The sequence below is a fragment of the Macrobrachium nipponense genome, chromosome 34 (genome assembly GCF_015104395.2).
Source record: "Macrobrachium nipponense isolate FS-2020 chromosome 34, ASM1510439v2, whole genome shotgun sequence".
Taxonomy (NCBI): domain Eukaryota; kingdom Metazoa; phylum Arthropoda; class Malacostraca; order Decapoda; family Palaemonidae; genus Macrobrachium; species Macrobrachium nipponense.
Window position 1 is genome coordinate 47,769,237 of NC_061095.1, and position 20,541 is coordinate 47,789,777.

The window sequence follows — 20,541 nt, forward strand, 5'->3', positions numbered from 1 at the left end:
TATCAACCTCTGTTTGCAACCAACATGATAGTTCTGTGCAACTCAGTCAGTTTAGTTGCTTTTACAACTCTTTACACTACAGAGTAAGTCAATCTTCTGTGATTATATACATTTACAGTTTTTCATATTGTATACATTATTAGGCTGGCACTTTGTCCCATACAATTTCATTATACATCATGTGAACTGCAACTTACTGTGTGTTTGCACAAAATAAAAAGAAATAGAGAAAACAGCATGAAAGCAAAAAAGAGAGACGACTTGGAAACGTGCAAACACTAGTCAGGCTCCGAAAACAATGGCCGACAGTAGGTCAGGCCGGGCCACACCATGTGACCCAGGTAGCGTCAAGACTGTTTTTCCAAAGACGCTTCAAGAACAGCTGAAGCTACGTCAGTGCTGATTACTCCATATATGAAGGCGTAGGTTCGTATGTGTGTTGGAACAATTATAAATCTGTACCAAGGAGCTTCTACCATATTGTAGGCACTTGCTCTTAGCTCCATTAATTTTACCCTCATGGTCCAACTGGCATTCTTTTTCAAAAAGCTTTGAAGCAATGATCCAACTTTCATGTGCTATATATGTATATGCCTATCCTTCACTCATTAAGGGAAATATACAGAATTTATCTTCAAAGGAAGGTAACATTAAAGTATACCAGAAAATTTTATAGCAAAGGTAACCTGAATTCCTCTTGAAAAGTACAGCAATTCCTAGCAATAAAAAAAATAATATGAAAGACCCAAGGCAAGCAAAGCAAACTAACAGGGTGCGGCATACTTTTAGGTGTTCTAAATGTGACAAATTTATTAAATTAATTTGTATTTTTCATAACTAACAAACCTGAGGTCTTAACATAGGATGAATTGTCTAGTAGCTGAAAACCGGTAAAAAATCAATAAAATTGTAAATACAAGGGGACTAGTGGCATCTGTCATCAGTCACAAGACAGTGAGTCACCCACTTCCCCAGCAACGACTTGTGTTCTCACCAGTTACTCTTTTACTGCCTTTGAATGAGGATGTTTTGTTCTCTCCCTCCTAACTAAAGCTGGTTTGATTTGCCTGCATTTTCTGTCTGCGTTGCATATGTAACCAAGATATTTAATATTTACTAATTAACGTTTATACTCGTGTATCATGCGACTTTTGAAGACCTAATTTTGGAGCTAATTTTAAGGGGGTCACATCATACACGAGATATCAAATTAGCGTATGTAATATTCACATACTATTATTGCATGATAAAATACAAACATAATGTATATGCGCATCTTTTTCATGGATCTTTTAAAAAGTAATGCTTTACTTCACTGCATCCAATAATATTGTATTTATTTTCATATTACTATTGTATTACAAAATACAAACATAGCAATCAATGTTTTGGTTTGGAAATCTGCTGAGAGCGATTGCGAGTTAAGTTTATTTTGCTGTATTGAACTTAAATCAGAGTGATTTTCTTGCTTCTAGTTAGCGTAAATTAATCTCGATACTCTACTGATATGGGGCAAGGTTATTTTATGTTAGATGAAGTGTTTTCAAGTCAAAATGCCACTTGAATATGTATTGTTATGAACAAAATTAGTAATTTTTTTTTCGTTAGTAGATGGTGCTGAGGGCATGTTTATTGCGTAAAAAAAATCAACAGATTGGTTCAATATTTTCACTTGATTTCATCAGAATACTAAGAGCTTTAAATATTTATCTTTTACTGGAGTGAAACAGTAAAATTTGTTCTTTCATGCCAAATAGTTTTGATTAAAACACTTTTCTCTCAAATTTTGTTTATGGCTGAGTGTGATGGTTTGCAGGAGTTTCATCCATGTTGCCGATGCACGATAATGGTCGCTAGCAGATGAACATTCTTTCCTCAGCTTCAGCTACAACTTGCTCTTAAATTTAGCCATAGTATATGCCCTTGCTGATCTTTTCTCCATAGCAAATAAGGATGTAGTAATGTAAAACCATCAGTCCTATTTTACTTAACGTCATTTGTAACACAGCTACAGTAATTTTTTACTATCGTACGATGGTTGAAATACAAGCAAAATCGCTGTTTACATCGGATTCGGTCGTTCATATCAAATCAGCTATTTCTGGCTGTATGCGTTTATACAATAAGTACTATTACATTACTAACGATACTTTTAGCATTCTCTTACTTTTTTTAACTTAAACTAGAAGTTGGGATAGACAAAGAGACGGAGGAAAATGGGTTAGCCTAACTAGAAAATGGGATAGATAAAGAGGAGGAAAACTGGTTAGCATATTGTAATTTAGTCTCAAAAATTGAACTCACATGTTACACGTTTACACGATCAAATCGAATTTTACGGGTGAAAATTTGGGGGTTGCACGACATGCGAGATCGTATGTTACACAATTATACTATATGGTAATAAAATGTTAAGAATGTATGTCCTCTGCTCGCAGAAATTGCAGCATGTTCTTTACAAAGTGGTAACTAATATACTAAATCTACCATACAGGACCTATCATGTCAACTTATAAGTATACCAAGCGTTTAAAATCTGTCTTCATAACTCAAACACCTACTTTTATCAGTGTTTCCTCAAAGCTCACAGACAAAAACAGCAGAAATATTAAAAAAGATGACAGGTGAATCAAAGCACACAAAGCTTTTAACAAATGTGACATGTCTAGCTTTGCCAAGCTAAAGTAGAAGTTAAAACTTCCACTGACGGATAAAGCAAACGTCACGTAAAAACACCAAAATATACCTGCTTACACATCACAAACATGAAGGTCATTCTGTGGCATCCAAACTGAAAGGTAAGGTGCTACATACCAGCCATACCAGGGTCTTGCGAATAGGGAGACTGAGCATCGTGAACGTGGTAATAAGGTTGGCCTGGTGAAGAAACTCTTCGATCAGGTATGCCTGGTGAAGGCATCATGGCCACCCCCACTGCCTCATTGTGTACAGGGGACTGCTGAGCATAATATGTTCCATGGGGTACAGGACTCAGTGACTGGCTTGGTACAGTGTACAGTGTACCTCCGCCGTAATGTGGCGACACTGACTGATTTGCAGGCGATTTAACCATGTTGAAGAGGGGAGACACAGGAGATCCGATATCTGCGATGGAAAAATATTTGAATATCAGTTTATTGCCAATTTAATCATTGACAAAAAGGTACAACTAATTCAAGTATAACATTCAAGAATTTTGGTGGCATTTACAAAGGACAACACAAAACTAATTCAATGCTCCTCAGAAAACTTCAAGCTGCAGCAAGAAAGCTCCAAATGGAAGATTAGACCACAACAAGTCTTTATAATAAAAATGAAAAACACTAAAAGACAAATGGTGGGAAAAGCCCTCAGAGACTCATAAAAGAAAATACAAAGTTATACGTATTCTTACAAACTTTACGACATAAATGGTGTTTCTAACTCATTAAGAATTTATAAAAATATCTTATGTAACATTTAATTGTTAAATGGAATCATGGAGATGGGGGAAAATTACACAAATAAAAACTTATGCGGCATACGTACAAAGATCAGTTTCAGATGTCAGCATGAAAACTAAGTTATATAAACAGACAAACCTACAATTTGATGTCCTTACCTGTTGGCTCCTTCTTTATTCTATCACCAAATTTTGTTCGATTCGCGATTATAACAGGTCGCTGCACAGCTCCAACTCCTGACATAGCTACGTCCCCATAAACTGGAAAAAATACATTATAAATCCTTTCATTATGAAAAATATGGTAAACAATAAAAACAAGTAAAAAATATGTCAGTTTCATTGGCGTAATAAAGTTTTCTGTACAGCTGTATGGCCACTGTCCATGAAACTTTCAGCCATGCCCTGTCCTATCGAGTTGCCAGACACACAATCATGGCTAACTTTAACCTTTAAAATAAAAACTACTGAGGATAGAGGGTGTTGTTTGGCTTGTTTGATGACTGGAGGGTGGATGATCAACATACCAATTTGCAGACCTCTACCCTCTATAGTTTTTAAGATCTGAGGGCGGACAGAAAAAGTGCTGACGGACAAAGCCATCGAACATGTAGTTTTCTTTTACAGAAAACTAAAAGCCTACATTTAGGCGTGTTACGACTACATCAAAAGCTGGATTATAAATCTGATATGAATCAAGGTGCAGGTCTTCGAAAAAGGTGTTAATCTGGATCATCATATAAAACCCCAAATCTAAAAGCTTGGTTATGGTCGCATATGGCCACAAACACAGCTTTTGCAGATATCAGAATTGACAAGCATGCATCACTTGTATACCAGTAGGGCGCCCTAAAGGGGATAACTGGTGAAGCTTCATGTTAAACCATCAAAGCGTTAACTAGGTATCTCGGACCTCTCTACTACAGAAGCGTTTTTGTTTATTGCATTTAAAATAGTCTTCCAACATCAAAGTGCTAATAATACGTATAACAAACTCTACAATGCAAAATGATTCTTTTTAGCGGAGGTGAGAAGACATAATTTAACTAAGCCAAGTATTCAAGAAAACTATCCAGTTTAGTGCTGAATTCATAAAGTTTGAGAAAATGATTAAAACATCATTTGAATGTGAATTTATGATATTCTAAAAATAAATCTTATATGGAATGAAATTTAAAGACGTAAGGTTTTATCTGCCGAAAAAATTTTTCTTTTATCTTCAGTACTTTTGGAGATACAGTGGTCGCCCCCCCTTATTCGTGGGGGGATGCGTACCAGACCTCCCCCGTGAATAGCTAGAACCCGCGAATAGTTGGAACCCCTACAAAAATGCTTTAAACCTTCTATTTTGTTAACTCAAGAAAAACCCACTAACAAATTTTACACACGTTTTTTTAAGTTTTATCACAAAAAGTGCATTTTATGATGAAACTGATAAAAATACACGAATTTGTGGATATTTCTCATAGAAAAATATCACGAATAGGCGAATTTTCCACAAATAATGCTGGGAAATGTTCCAGAGAGAAATCCGCCAATGCGTGAGTCCACAAATCCGGAGAACACGAATACAGGAGGTCCACTGTATTAGCATTTGAAGTGTTAGGGCTGGGCCATGTCGGGCTGAGCTGCCAGAAATGAGCCTGTTTCCAGTAATGACTTTACTTCATTTGTAATAAAGATTACAAGAAAAGATAAAGAAAACAATGAAAACAAAATTGTTACAGACCAAATAAAAAATATACCAAATTAAAGAGAAATCTGTATTTTTCCTAACATAACCTACACTTTCATATATGGAGTAATCTGTGCTTACTTCTTGCATAATGCTGGTACTTGGTTCCAGAACATGCAAGTAGAAAAATGACAAATTGAATACGTACCGTGTCTTGAAAAACAACATAGAATTCTTAAAAAACTCCATATCATTATTAGTACCACCACAAAGAAATAATCAAAACCTCAGAAATAAAGAAAGCTCCATAATTCCACTATTTTGCAATATTTCTCATAAAAATGCAATTTCCCATCATATTAATGTAAATAACACCCAAAACCATCCACAAAAAAAAAAAAAAAAAAAAAAAAAAGCCAATACCTTGTTGACCAACGTAAACTAGAGTAAACAGACACATAGTACGCATGTACGTATAACTTAAATTTTTTCCTCTTTTTGAGGAAAATTGCTGTAGGACCGAAAACAAAGGAGCCTAAAATGATGTAAGGCAAGGCATGAATATTTATATAAACTGAAGCATATGATTAGGAAAAAAAAACTCCATCATAACATCTCCTTTTCAAGGAACCAATTCGAGGAATGGCACTGTTGTTGTTAGCCCAAACTGGATGTTGAAATGTTACATGATCTAAGAGTCAGTACTTTGCATTGAAACAGTTTTTAATACCATAAAATTACTGCATACTGACATCTACTGGTAAAAGTTGGTTAATTTTTCATCTATCCTGGAATGATAGTGGATTACTTACCTAGGGTTCTACGGAGTAGGGTTTTAATTTCTGATGATTTTTACCCAAAACACTATTGGAACATGGGAGGTGACTGTATAATTTTGATTTCTAAAGACTTCTCATCACCACTTCTGCTTCCTATCATTTAAGTTATTGTGTCACCATATTGACAGTAAATGTGGATGATTTAATGGGAAGCTAATGATTCCTTTTACTCAGTTGTAAAAAAATGCTGAGAAACTTAACTTTTGTTCTAGGTAAAGATAATCGATTTCATCTAATAATTTATAAATCTTTGAAAATTCAGCTAGTAGTATTTTGTTTCCAAAAACTCGATATCTGTTGTTAGGTGTAAACGTGATAAACTGAACATGAAATATGTTTAACTGAGAGTATTGTTCTGCCTTATCTTTGTATGGGATTGGATACAGTAGGTTATTCAATAAATATTCATGAATCAAAAGTTTGATGTACTTAAAGATGAGATATTAACTTATATGTGGTTTTATTTTTAAATTAGGAACAATACACACCAAGAGTTTGTTTTATCTGTTTAATTAAAAATTACTCATAGTAGCATGACTCTTGAAATGGGGAAACAAATACACTTATACATTAAAAAAATAAAACTGTTCAAAGAGCTTTTGAGAATCTGTTCGATTCCCTAAAGTTGGATCGAATAGATTCCCAAAACCTCTTTGCAGAGATTTGTTTTTAAATATACGTACCCATACACAACAGTGGACTTGTTTCTCCAATCTATTCAATTTGTCCTCAAAATCACTATTTTTCATAGCTTGCCATTCATAAAAGATCCCTTACAGGAATGGGTTATTCAACCTAGTCATTGGTAGTTATAACTTTTGCAGTTCAGCATCGTCATTTTCTACGAAAATATACTTCTCCTCCCTACAAAAATATACTTCTCCAGTCTTTAATAAAGGTTAAACAATCTATTTCTCATTATTCAGACCTTGAATGTAGGGGTTAAAATAAACCCCAAAACATCTGCCTCTGTGTAAGAGAAAACATTGTTGTAAGAGGGATGTGATTGTTTGGGGTGGCGAAGCTGAGCTTACGAAAACCCTTACAACATTAACCAGACACTTGGCTTAGGTGTCTACCTTAATCATTCCTTGCATATCTGTATGCAAGAGGTTTGTTAAATACATGCTAAAAAGTTTGCTAAGCTGTGTGCCTCTCTTGTTGCTAATCTTCTCGTCCTTATAAATCTGCTGCATATTTGGTTTTGCTTTCCTTTAGTTCTACTATGTACATATACATAACCTTTCAACTTTTGGGAATACACATACATTCATATGATTGCTTTCATGTTTACTTTCAAGAATTGTCTCAAAAAAAAAAAAAAAAAAAAAAAATCTGTTTGGCTGAATTATACATTGTAAAGAAATGGCCCAATTAAACAGTATTGGAGGAAAATATAAAAATCACTACTCTTTAGCACTGGTATTTTTCTTCACAGTTAAGTTTAAATGCTAGGTACACCAAGTAAATTTAAATAAGGCAGTCCCAGGGTTATGACGGGTTCGCCTTACGACGTTCCGAGGTTAAGGCGCTTTTCAATTATATTCATCAGAAATTATTTCCAGGGTTACGACGCCTACAATGCTGATCTGGCACAAGAAATATGACACCAAAAATGCAAAATAATCAATATTTAAAGTTTTTTTTTTTTTTTTATGAAATATGCAATAAGAATGCAGTTTACATAGTTTTTAAAGCACCTAAAGGATTAAAAGTAAGGTTTTCTTAGGATTTTTTATGATGTTTCGGCTTATGACGATTTTTGGCTTACGACGCATCTCAAGAACGGAACCCCGTCGTAACCCGGGGACTGCCTGTATTTTGAATAAATACCATAAGAAATGTTTTCAAACCTAATGAATGTAATACTAAAATAGTTCAGTAGCTGAAACTGTTCTGCTTCCTAAAAGCTAGGTGCTTTTTCTGATAAGTTCTTTAGATTAGCATTAACTTTTTAGTTTGAAATATGTACTGCTCTCCTGTTGAGGTGCCCCATCCTTTTCCAATTTGCCTATTCTCTACCTCCCTTTTATCTGCTGTCTCTTCCCTTTGTCTGCTATTTTGACCAACAGACACCTCCAGATGGCATTCACAAAAACCAATTAGATGCCACAGCCATAAATCCAGATAAAACAGAATGCTTAGGAATGTAACGAGTTACAGGGAGGCAGATGTCAATAGTAATGATCATTATCTAATCATTGCCATGATAAAGCCGATATTAATAACACCTGACAAAAAAGTGTCAGGGTTTAATAGAGTAATGCATCTTGAAAAGATAAAATCTAGAAGTTTTTGCAACTGTCAAAACAGATTTTCAGTCCTAGAAATAACACCTGAGGACTGACAGTCAGTGAGGATTGGTCAAGTTAAGAAAAGAATATCAATCTGCTGCAAAGAAGTTTTGGAATATGGGGCAACAAGATGAAAACCTTCGACATTGGTTGAGACCAAGGATACCAAAAAGGATTATCTACAGCAAAAAGTATTTTAGAAAAATGCCGAAGATGAAGGATGCAAAATAGAGCGTGTAGCTACTCGATAGTCTGGAAGGTGAAGTTAAATAAGTGCAAAAAATGAGAGAATATCTGGAAAAGTATGAAGATGTAGCTACTCGATAGTCTGGAAAGTGAAGTTAAATAAGTGCAAGAGACAGAGAGAGTATCTGGAAAAGTATGAAGATGTTGCTGACAAAGCAGGGTGTGCCATTGGTGTTTGGGTAGCCACACAATTATTACTGAAATATACATGGGTGAAATGAAAGATGTAAAATTGAAAAAAAAATTAAGGGATGGGTCATTACTTATGTCAGAGGTAGAAGAAAGACAGTGCTCAGAGGGACATTTCTGAGAGGTCATAAATAAGAAATGAAGGGGTAATTTTATGGATATGCCAGAATGCATTTATGAATGAATTTACACTTTTTAAAAGTGGAATAAATACTAAAGAAACTTAGTAGATAGAAAACACCTGGTTAAAATAGAATCACTACAGAGATGATTTTAGCTGAAACTGAAATGACACCTCGTACACCAAATAGACTGTTTTGCAAAATGAGGAAACACAGCCTGATGTAGGTTTATTCTTAACAAGCTGGAGTAAGAAAATGATAAAATGCTCTGAGATAAACAAGCTGGTTTTATGAAAATCAGTAGGTGCACATATTAAATGTTTTAAAACACTGTGCACCAGTGAATGAAATTTGAAAATCCCCTTCTGGTGGCCTCTGTTAATTATGAGAAAGAATTCAAGTGCCCACACACCAATATTATGGATGGTCTTGGGTCAAATATGGATTTTGTTAAAAATGTCAAGCTGAAATCATCCATGAATGAAGTAGAGGCGAAGCTGATGTCAAGTGAATCTGTTTGTGCCCTTTATAGACTTTACCATGGGGAAAATAGAAATTTGTATAAGATTGTTTTTCAAGTACTTGCCTCCCTATTATGATAGGTCTAATTCCCATGTCAGGCGGAGGACGATGGCGTGCAACAACTAAAATATCAATAGGATTATTTAGTTTGAACCATCTATTAACCCATCCCTTTTGGGTGATTCAAGTGTTCACTGTTTACCATTCAGTGTTTTCTCTGTCTACATGAATGGGGAGGTTGGGAAATGATATATAATAGATGTAATTACATTATAAATTTTTTTTATAAAAATGTTTATTTTTGAAATTAATTTTACACATTATAATAGCTGACTCACACACAGAAGAAAGGAGGTGGGAACAAGGTGCAAGGCCAAATAACTGTAACCCACAAATAAACACAAAACTCCACCAAGAATACGATGCTTCTTACCTAATGATTAGAATCCATCTGCTGGTACTGTAGCCAGGGGAGAAACAATTCATTAAGATGCAAGGATCTATGAAGGATGCTGGAGGGAGCCTTGCAAGGAGTTTAGAAGGGATACCACTCTCACTTTGATGAAAGTGGAAGAAAAGGCCTTGTGCCTTAGCCATCAGAGCAAAGATGGTAAATGAATGAAGGCTTTTACCTATTTCAAAATATGCACCTTCATAAGTAAATAGTAAAGGCTAGAGTATAGCTACCCTAATCATTCAGAATATGAGTTCCACTGCTGTTGTGAGGGGTGAAAATGCTCTACATGATTCATACTGAATTTTCTACATCTCGCAAATAAGGTGAGGCAAATATGGAGTTACATCTCCAGTAGGCTGCACTGATAACACTCACAAGCTGAAAAATGATATTGTTAAACTACAATAAAGTTTTGTACATACTTACCTGGCAGATATATACTTAGCTATAGTCTCCGACGTTCCCGACAGAATTTCAAATCTCGCGGCACACGCGACAGGTAGGTTAGGTGGTCTACCTTACCCGCCGCTGGGTGGCGGATGTACGAACCACTCCCGTAAGCTTGTCAGATTTTTCTCTTCCACCTGTCTCCTGAGGGGAGGCTGGGTGGGCCATTAATCGTATATATCTGCCAGGTAAGTATGTACAAAACTTTATTGTAGTTTAACAATATCATTTTTGTACATGAACTTCCCTGACAGATATATACTTAGCTGATTGGCACCTTGGTGGAGGGTAAGAGACAGCTCAATAATACAGGTAAGACGGGAAACAACTAATGTTGTAGGATATAACAACCTTGGGTTCTCAACCTTTTCAGGATGAAGACTTCATAGATACTATCTCTGAGTCTGCATTGCCTGGAGAGCTACAGCTAGGACGTGACCTGATGCTGAAAGACTCTCGGATCTACCACTGGGATATGTGATCCCCTATTGTGGTAGAATCCAAGTCGGATGCTGTTAGAGGGCCTTGTCCGCTTACCTAACAGATCCTTACCACTACCTCTGCAAGGAGCCAAAACCCACCAGACCACCTAACCAAAATACAAAGGGTTAATATTACGACAAAAAGAGGTGCCTCCTGCAACCTCTTTCAGAACCAACCAAAAAACAACAATATAAAATATAGGGTAACATATAAAAATTTACACAGGATAAGTTTTCAGCTCACCCTGCCCCAGCACCGAATCCGCCGATACGAAAGGACCCAAGGCGAAGCATTTATCATATGTGATTTTCACATCACGTAGGTAGTGGTTGCGAAAACCGATTGGCATCTCCAAAAAGTCGCCTCCATCAAGTTCCGCACAGACATATTTTTCTGAATGCAAGCGAAGTTGCGATGGCTCTCACCTCGTGAGCTTTCACTTTCAGTAGTCTAAAATGATCTTCCTTACAGGCAACATGTGCCTCTGTAATAAGGCTTCTCAGAAAAAAGGAAAGAGCATTCTTCGACATGGGCCGAGTGGGATCCTTTACGGAGCACCAAAGTACATCTTGATTAGCCTTAAGTTGTTCCTTCCTCTTAAGGAAATACTTCATATTCTCATAGGCAAAGATTCTCTTTCAGGCTCTTCCCTACTAGAAAAGATAAACTACGAACTTCAAAGCTCCTGGGCCAAGGGCGTGATGGGTTTTCATTCTTTGCAAGGAAACTTGGAAGAAACGAACACACCATAGAATCTTCCTTAAACCCTACATTGCCCTCAATAGCTTGGAGCTCACTCACTCTTTTAGCTGTAGCTAGGCCAAAAGGAAGATAGCCTTCTTCGTCAAGTCCTTGAAAGAGGCTAAGCCAGGAGGTTCGAATCTAGACGATCCAAGGAATTGTAGGACTACGTCTAGATTCCAGTTCGGTACTACATGAGGACGCTTAATGGTTTCAAATGATCTAATAAGATCATGCAGGTCCTTATCATCGGATATATTTAAGCCTCTATGTCGAAATACGCCGCCAACATACTGCGGTATCCCTTAATATTGACACAACCAGATGACATTCTTCCCTTGAGGAAAATAAGGAAATCCGCAATTTGGGTCACAGAGGTACTGGAAGAGGAAATGTTCTTCCTTTTGCACCAACGTCTGAAGACATCCCACTTTGACTGGTATACACGCAAGGTGGAAGGTCTCCTCGCTCTTGCGATTGCTTTAGCAGCTGCTGCTGAAAATCCTTTCGCTCTGACCAAACTTTGGACAGTCTGAAACCAGTCAGACTGAGAGCGAGGAGATTTTTGTGGTACCTGTCGAAGTGGGGTTGTCTGAGTAGATCGCTCCTTAGCGGAGCGATCTTGGAAGGTCCACTAACCATTCCAGTACCTCTGTGAACCATTCTTGGGCCGGCCAAAAGGGAGCGATTAAGTCATTCTCGTTGAATCGGACTCTACGAAACTTCTTGATAGTTAGCCCCAGGATCTTGAAGGGGGGAAACGCGTAGACGTCGAGTCCGTTCCAGTCTAGAAGAAGAGCATCTATTGCTACTGCCTTTGGATCCGATATCGGAGAGCAGTAAGGATCCAGCCTCTTGTTCTTTGACGTGGCAAAGAGGTCTATGTGTGGCCTGCCCCATAACTTCCACAGGCTCTGGCATACATCCAGATGAAGGGTCCACTCTGTGGGAAGGACCTGATCTTTCCTGCTGAGGAGATCTGCTCTTACATTCCTTTCTCCCTGCACGAACCTGGTGAGAAGCTTGATTCCTCTTTCTTCTGCCCACAGAAGAAGGTCTCTTGCTGTCTCGTACAGGGAAGGAAGGCGTCCCCCCCTGTTTCCTGATGTATGCCAGAGCTGTAGTGTTGTCCGCGTTGACCTGCACTACCGATCTATTCTGACTTTGGGCTCGAAAGCCTTCAGAGCCAACCACACAGCCATCAACTCCTTTCTGTCGATGTGCCAGGCTACCTGGTCCCCCACCCAGGTACCTGACACTTCGTTGGTTCCCAGAGTTGCACCCCACCCCATGTCCGACGCGTCGGAGAACAACACCAGGTTGGGGTCTGTGATTGAAGAGACAGTCCCTTTTCGCAAAGAGGTTGGGATCTGTCCACCATAAGAGATGTTTCTTGATGTCCTGGGATAACGACAGGGAGTACGCAAATCCTGAGAACGACGACTCCAATTCCGATGAAGAAAAATTGGAGCGGTCTCAGGTGCAACCTTCCTAGGGAAACGAATTGCTCCAGAGAGGAGAGTGTCCCCAGCAGACTCATCCACTCCCTCACTGTGCATACTTCTTTCCCTAAGAAGGTTGTTACTCTCTCGAATCCTCGGGGCTATCCTTTCCTGCGAGGGAAAGCCCGAAAACTCAGAGAGTTCATCTGTATCCCGAGATACACACACTCTTGCTCGGGAATTAGTGATGGACTTCTTGAAATTGACGAGAAGTCCCAAAGCCTTCGTCAATTCTAAAGTTACTTGTAAGTCCTTCAAACAACGATCTTCTGAATTGGCCCTTATTAGCCAATCGTCGAGGTACATGGATATCCTCACCCCTTTCAAATGAAGCCATAGAGCCACATTCCTCAAAATCCCCGTGAACACTTGAGGGGCCGTTCGAGAGGCCGAAAAAACACAGAGCCTGAACTGAAAAATTTTACCCCCCCATCATGAATCTGAGAAACTTCCTCGAAGGACTGGATCGGTACGTGGAAGTAAGCGTCCCTGTAAATCCAAGGAAACCATCCAGTCCCCTTGGACGAAGTGCTGCCAGCACTGATTGAAGGCGTTTCCATCACGTGAACTTCTTCTTTTTCTTACGAATGAAGTTCAGGGCGCTTACATCCAACACCGGTCTCCATCCCCACTGAGGACTTCGGAACTAGGAAAAGGCGGTTGTAGAAGCCCGATGAATGATGGTCTGACACTAGTTCGATATCCCCCTTCTCCAGCATCTGATCTACTGCCAGATGGAGAGCTTGATTCATGATGGGGTCTCTGTACCTGGCCGTCAGTTCCCTGGGATGGTCGTCAGGGAGGTCTTTCGACGAAAGGGATGAGGTAGCCTCTCCTCAGAATAGAAAGGGTCCAAGGATCCGCCCCTTTTTGGGCCCAGACTTCTGCAAACTCTAAGAGTCTGGCGCCCACCGTTGTTTGAAGGACTTGCAAGTTATTTGGGGCTTTAACAGACTTGGCGAAAGTCTTACCCCTTCTTGAAGGTCTACGACCCTCTAAACGTAGAGGTTCTTGATGAAGATGCCCCTCGAAAGGGTTCTCGAACACTTGCCTTTTCCTTCTTAGCCTTGGTAGGGAAGGAAGGGCGAGGTTTTTCTTGCCGACTGTGCCAAAAGGTCCTGGGTGGCTTTGGCCGAAAGTGACCTCGAAATGTCCTTGCACTCGATGTTTTCGGGAACAACTGAGTAGACAGAGGAGCAAACAGCAAAGAAGACCTCTGAGCATGGGAGACCGACTTCGTTAAGGAAGGAACAATAAACCGACCTCTCTTCACGATCCCGGCCCCATAAAGGGAGGCGATTTCACTCGCTCCGTCTCTTACTGACTTGTCCATACAAGACAAAACACACATAAGATCATCTGGTGAAAATTGGACTCTGGCACTTCAATTTTCTTGGCTAGGACTCCCAACGACCAATCAAGGAAGTTAAATACTTCTAGCACTCTAAAAACCATACCTTTGAGCAAATGATCCAATTCATTCATTGCCCAAGTCGTCTTAGCAGAGTTAAGGGCAGTTCTTCCTTGTCGAATCTACCCAGCGCCGAAAAATCCGAATCAGCCGAAGACGGTAGACCCAATCCTAAGGGCTCTCCTGTTTCGTACCAGAAACCAGCGCGTCCTGATAACTTCGAAGGAGAAAAGCGAACATCGTTTTCCCCGCTTCTTCTTTGGAAGCCATCCAGGAACCAAAACTCCTCAGTGCCTTCTTCATAGAAAGAGTTGGCTTCATCCTCACACAAGAAGAACTCTTCGCTGTCTTCGCCCGTTGAAAAAAGTGAGTGAGGAGAAGGAGGAGCCGTAGGCGTAAGGGAATCCCCAAAAACTTGTAAAAGTAGCTCTGTAAGCTTCTTGTAAGAAGAGACAGCAGCAGAAGTGTTCGGTTCCTCATCTGACCTTCTAGGACGTCTGTCGAGGCGAGCGCAGAAGATCCTTAGGTGACGAGGGATCCTAGCAGGAGTTAGCGAGAGGTTGGAGAACGCCCTCTCTTAGAAGAGTTCACATCCACTGGAGAACGATGAGAAGATCTGGGAAGTCTACGATGAGACTCCCTCTTCGAGGTATACGGAATCTCAGCCGAAGGAGATGGTTAAAGGGCTCCTACTCCGAGAATCCTCGGAAAGGGCATCCGCAGGGCGCTTACGAGGAGGCGAGCGCCTACTATACTCTATGCACCTATCCTGAGGCGAGCGGCTGCCAGGAGAAGAGCGCCTATCGAGAGCAGAGCGCTTTGCGCGGCTCTCACTACCTGTCCAGTTTGCGTACGATCACGGAAGTTCGACTGGAAGGCGAATGCGCCTACTAGGAGAAGGCTGCTTGCGAGACTCTGACGTCTAACAAGAGGGTAACATTCAGGAGAAGGGCGCTTCAAAACTAACGAGCGCCTACTTGGAGAAGGGCGCTTCCGGGATTCCTGGTGCCTACCAAGAGACAAACGGTCAGGAGAAGTGCGCCTAGAAGCGGGAGAGCGCCTACACGGAGAAGGGCGCTTGAAAGACTCTTGTTGTCTGCCCTTAGGAGAATAATCAGGAGTATGACGCCTTAAAAGAGACGAGCGCCTATTAGGAGAGCTATGTGCAGTAGGCTCTTGGCGCCTACCTTGCGGGGAGCGGCTAACAGTAGGCCGTCTATCATGCACACGACTCCTACCAGACTCTAGATGCCTGTCAGGAGAGAAGTCACGATCCGATACTCGAGGAGAGTGACATCTGGAACGAAGAACGCCTACTTGTATAAGGGCGCCTTCTATAATCTTGAGGCTGCTGAGGAGAAAGTCTCACGCGATTAGTTGAAGAAATCGCGTGATGAGCAGTGTAGTGCGCTTACCGGAAGCGGGAATCCAATCTGGAGAAAAAACTTTCTTTCTCATAGAGCGTCCTACCGATGTTTGGCGCCTTGAAATTTGAAAGATCCAGCCAGCGAGCGAGGGCGCTCCCGCGAGCGAGGGCGCTCCCGCGAGCGAGGGCGCTCACGCGAGCCCCCACCTTCATACGAAACCTCCCCATATGAAGGAGAACGATCCTCTGAAGAGCGGCGCCTAGATCTCTTGATCGGAAGAGAAACGTCCTTTTTTCTCTTCCTACGAGATCTAACTGCTAGAGAGTCTGCTAGCGCCGTGATCTGAGCTTGAAGTCCCGCGAGTACTCTCGTAGAGAATCTTCTAGTTCTTCTCGGAAGGAGCAGGCGCCGAGCGCGGAGCGCGAAGAAGAACGATCACAGGATTTCTTGGGTTTCTTCGCCTCCACCGACGATTCTTCCGGGAAAACCTCCGGACTAGAAGCCAAGGACTGCAGGGAGCCTTCCAAGCCCTCTTCAACGGGCGCGACGCATCCGGGGAGTTCCAACCTCTCTTCGGAGAGGGAGACGACGAAGAGGAGAAGCATTGGCGTAGGGAGCTCCTTCTTGAGGCGATCCGAGGCAGCCTGGGAGCGTACTTCAGGATCTGCCGAGGGGACGCCCTGACCTCCGGTGGGGGCTCTCCCTAGCCCTCCTGCGGCTTTCGACCTTTCCTACTCCACTGGAGGAACTGGGAGTCTGGAAGAGGTCTAGGCCTAGAGGCACTAAGGAGCCGTCAGACGCACCCTCCACAACACTGGGGACACTGCACTGATCACTACACTCTCCTTACCTTCCAACTGACGAATCTTCTGATCCACAGAACGATTCTTGGCTTTCAGAGCTGCCGCCTCCGAAGGCGAATCTTCGGCTTCGGTGCGGGGAGCCGGGGCTGCAACTTGGGAAGAAGGTTCTAATTCTACGTTAGTACTATTAGGATCCACATCCAACTCACTCATTCTAGATCTGCTAGAACTTCTAGAGGAAGCCTTACGCACTCTATCACGTTCCAACTTCCTAACATAAGAAGAGAGAGCCTTATATTCTTCTCATTCAATCCCTTACATTCACTCAAGGGTTAGCAAAGCACATTCATTCCCCTCATTTCATGCAAACCGTGTGGGGGTCTACCGAAGCTTTCGGCAAACCTCACCTTACATCCTTCATTCACGCAAACCCTAAACAAAACGAAATATTCACGTTCCAACTTCCTAACATAAGAAGAGAGAGCTTATATTCTTCTTCATTCAATCCCTTACATTCACTACAAGGGTTTAGCAAAAGCACATTCATTCCCCCCTGCATTTCATGCAAACCGTGTGGGGGTCTACCGAAGCTTTTCGGCAACCTCACCTTACATCCTCATTCACGCCAACCCTAACAAAACCGAAGTTTTAACTACCGATTCTAGATCAGACATCGTTAAAGAAAATCAACTCAAAAAAAATCAAACCGGTCCACAAAATCAGCGTATGCCAAGCAAACAAAGCGAATACGTCACCAAAAGAAGTCCAAATTAACTCCAGGCAAGCGAGAATCGAAAAACTATCGAGAGGACCGACAACAGTTGTTTATCGTTCCCGCGACAGAGAAAAATCTGACAAGCTTACGGGAGTGGTTCGTACATCCGCCACCCAGCGGCGGGTAAGGTAGACCACCTAACCTACCTGTCGCGTGTGCCGCGAGATTTGAAATTCTGTCGGGAACGTCGGAGACTATAGCTAAGTATATATCTGCCAGGGAAGTTCATGTACAAAACTGAAGGTAGTACTACATAGTTCCAACTGCTCCCACCTTGCAAAGCTTACCTTCAAGAGTGGTAAGAAAGGGGGGCCTAGATTAGTGTGTGCTTCCTTGACCAGGTTCTCAAACAGAGGCACCAAGGCACTTTTCGCTATAAGTCGATCTGGTTTAGATCACTGGCTGAGATCCCTGATCCCTCGTCCTTGGCTGACACAGGGAGGATTTGACTAAACTGTCACCACGGAAGACAGACTGGGGACACTAAAAAATCAAGGAAGAGCCCGAGACTAAATATTCATTCTCTGCCCAGAAGGGTAAAAAGGAAAGGACTGTTCCTTGGGAAGTAAAGCTCACACTGCAGAGAAAGCCTGAAATTCACTGATTGTCAAAAGTATTAATCATCAAATCTTTTATCCAGGGTGACTTTAAAAATTTCAACGGAGGCATACTGAAGCATTTCAGCATTACATTAAATCCCAGCTGAGTGGTTTCATTGGATTAAGGGGGCTGGCTGGCTAATGCCCTTTTTTAACGACAGGGCTTTGACATTCATACCAAACTGCTTATGATTTTCGCCTCTGACCTTCGGTTTTGTGACTCCAGGGCAATTTACCCCGAAAATAACCATTTTCCAAATTCTATCTCCTCCCTTGACATTTAATATTAAGACATGGGATTACTACCATATATAGACCTGATGTCGACCTCCAATCAAATGAAGTTTTTTTTCTAAAAGTAATTTTTTGGTTAGATATGAATTTTTCATCAAGGTAAAAAAATAAACCCTATAAATCAGGAAAAAAATATATATATGAAAAAAATTGGAAAAAGGGGCTCTATTTGATTGTTCTATAATGTCTAAGTAATATACCAAATTTCAATGCTATAACTTTAAAACTAAGTGAGAAGATAGAATTTGAAGGTCAATAAGTATAGTTTTGAGATACGGGCATTCAGTTTTCCTTATTATTTTTATAAAGACAGTGTTAATAAATAATGATTATTATGAATGTATATTTCTTTTTTTGGGTATTAATAAACCCAAACTATGTTATTAATCATAATTTAATCATAATTAATGATCCCTTTGCTCATATATCGTAGCCTGGGGCACTGCGTCAGGCAAGACGGGGCACTCCTTCCTATGCAACACTCTCTCCTACACTAACTCGGCTTATTACAGCGAATTTTCTTCTTCTGTATGTTATCAAGATGTTTTCCTTGTATTTTCCTCTTTGGCATGATGAAATTCTTGCCGAAACAAAGATAAACAAACGTAAAAGCAAGAGAATGTCAGAGGTGAAACTCGAATGTGTACTCTCTTTTTACAAAGACAATGCTAATAAATCATGATTATTTTGAATTTCATATTCCTTTTTGGGTATTAATAAACCAAAACAATGTTATTTATCATAACTGAAGATCCCTTTGCTCAAACATCGTAGCCTGGGGCACAGTGTGACGTGTGCGTCAGGCAAGACGGGGGGCATTCCTTACTATGCACCCCTCCCTCCTCCCTCTCTCTCTTCACTAACTACACTAATATCACGTATATTATGATATTCTGTAATCATATTAGAGTGAATTTTCTTCGTCTGTATGTTAGCTAGATGTTTTGCTTGTCTTTTCCTCATTGGCATGATGAAATTCTTGCCGAAACAAAGATAAACATATGTAAAAGCAAGCGAATATCAGAGATGAAACTCAAATGTGTACACTACATGAGGTTTGTGCTCGCTCTGAAAGGTGGTTGGTAGCTGACTTCCCTTCTGCAACTCATGGAAATTGCTCACAATTTCTTTAACAATAATTATCAAAATTTACGCTAACAGAAGAAATATTGCATTTTTTTGTACGGATTAATGTTTTTGGCTTATTGAATTACGTTTACTAATTACCCTGTAACTACGAAAGTAAGAGGAATTTTGACGAAATATTTCGTATACGTATTCTCCATTGCCATACGAAGCTCCATGAATTTTTTCATGACTGCATCTTTTGCCATATACCTCCATATACTATAAGGGTTCCAGCCGGCCCCCTTAAGGAACTGGATTCCATAATGACAGGTTAGCAGAGGTCCAGACCAGAATGTCTTAATATGGATGCTAATGGAAAAAATACCCCCTTAATAGCATGAACAAACAAACCTTTAGTGTAGCATAAATGAGTAAAGAACTTAATTAGGTTATTATAGAGGGATGGGTGCAGGAAATCTTTTTGGAAAAGCACCAAGTTCTAAAGACTGACCACTGTCTCTTGTAAAGTGCAAAAGCTGATTGCCTACTGAAATTAATGACTGATCTGTATTCCTAGGAAAAGCCTCTTGCTTCCAGAGAATATCAAGAGCCTCTACATTGTCAAATGAAGAATAGGGAGGCTCTGGTGCAATCTCATGCATCCAATTCCTCCGTAGTGAGAAGGGTTGGGAGCATTTTATCAGTTGAGACAGAACATTTGGAACCAATCCTTGCATGGTGACCATGGAGCCACCAATGTCATGAGTGAATTCAATGTTAGCCAGAATTTGCTAGAACCCTTTGAATCACAGCCAAAGGGGAAAAAGTATGAAGGTTCAGATAAGATCAGCCCAAGAGCATGTGTCTACTACCCAAGCTTTTGAATCCTAAACTGGGTGAATAAAGCAGAATCTTGTGATAGAAGAGATCTACAAGGGTTCCCCCCTCAACTCCCATCAACCCTTGCCAACTTGTGGATGCAAATCCATTCTGAGGACAAAACTTGATCTTTACTGTTCAACTGACTGGCCAAATATTTATTTCTTGGCACAACTGAGAAAAAGAGAAATGTTCCTTCCTTTTGCCAAGGTGAAAATGTGAATTGATCAGGAACAAAACTTGAGTTAGTGCCTCTTACCTGCTTAGGTAAGACAGTCCTTGCCACGCATTAGCTCTTCCTATGCTAAAAGGATCTTCTACACTCAATGTCTCCAGCTGATGTGTATGTAGCTCTGAACCCTCCACAAACCAAACCCGATACATGT

General features: G+C 40.6%; 1 protein-coding gene across 4 annotated transcripts in view; it reads right to left on the bottom strand.

Annotated features, from left to right (window-relative positions):
* Nucleotides 1-20,541, bottom strand: part of LOC135208028 (proto-oncogene c-Rel-like) — a 68,296-nt gene that overhangs the window by 14,283 nt on the left and 33,472 nt on the right. For 2 of the 4 annotated variants that reach the window (XM_064240141.1, XM_064240140.1), the window contains exons 11-12: nt 3,602-3,703; nt 2,815-3,105 (exon numbers count right to left, since the gene is read on the bottom strand). In XM_064240141.1, coding sequence (XP_064096211.1) covers nt 2,815-3,105; nt 3,602-3,703 — 393 coding nt within the window. Of the gene's footprint in view, nt 1-2,754; nt 3,106-3,601; nt 3,704-20,541 lie in introns of all 4 variants that reach the window. The other 2 variants (XR_010313103.1, XM_064240143.1) reach the window with 2 other exon arrangements.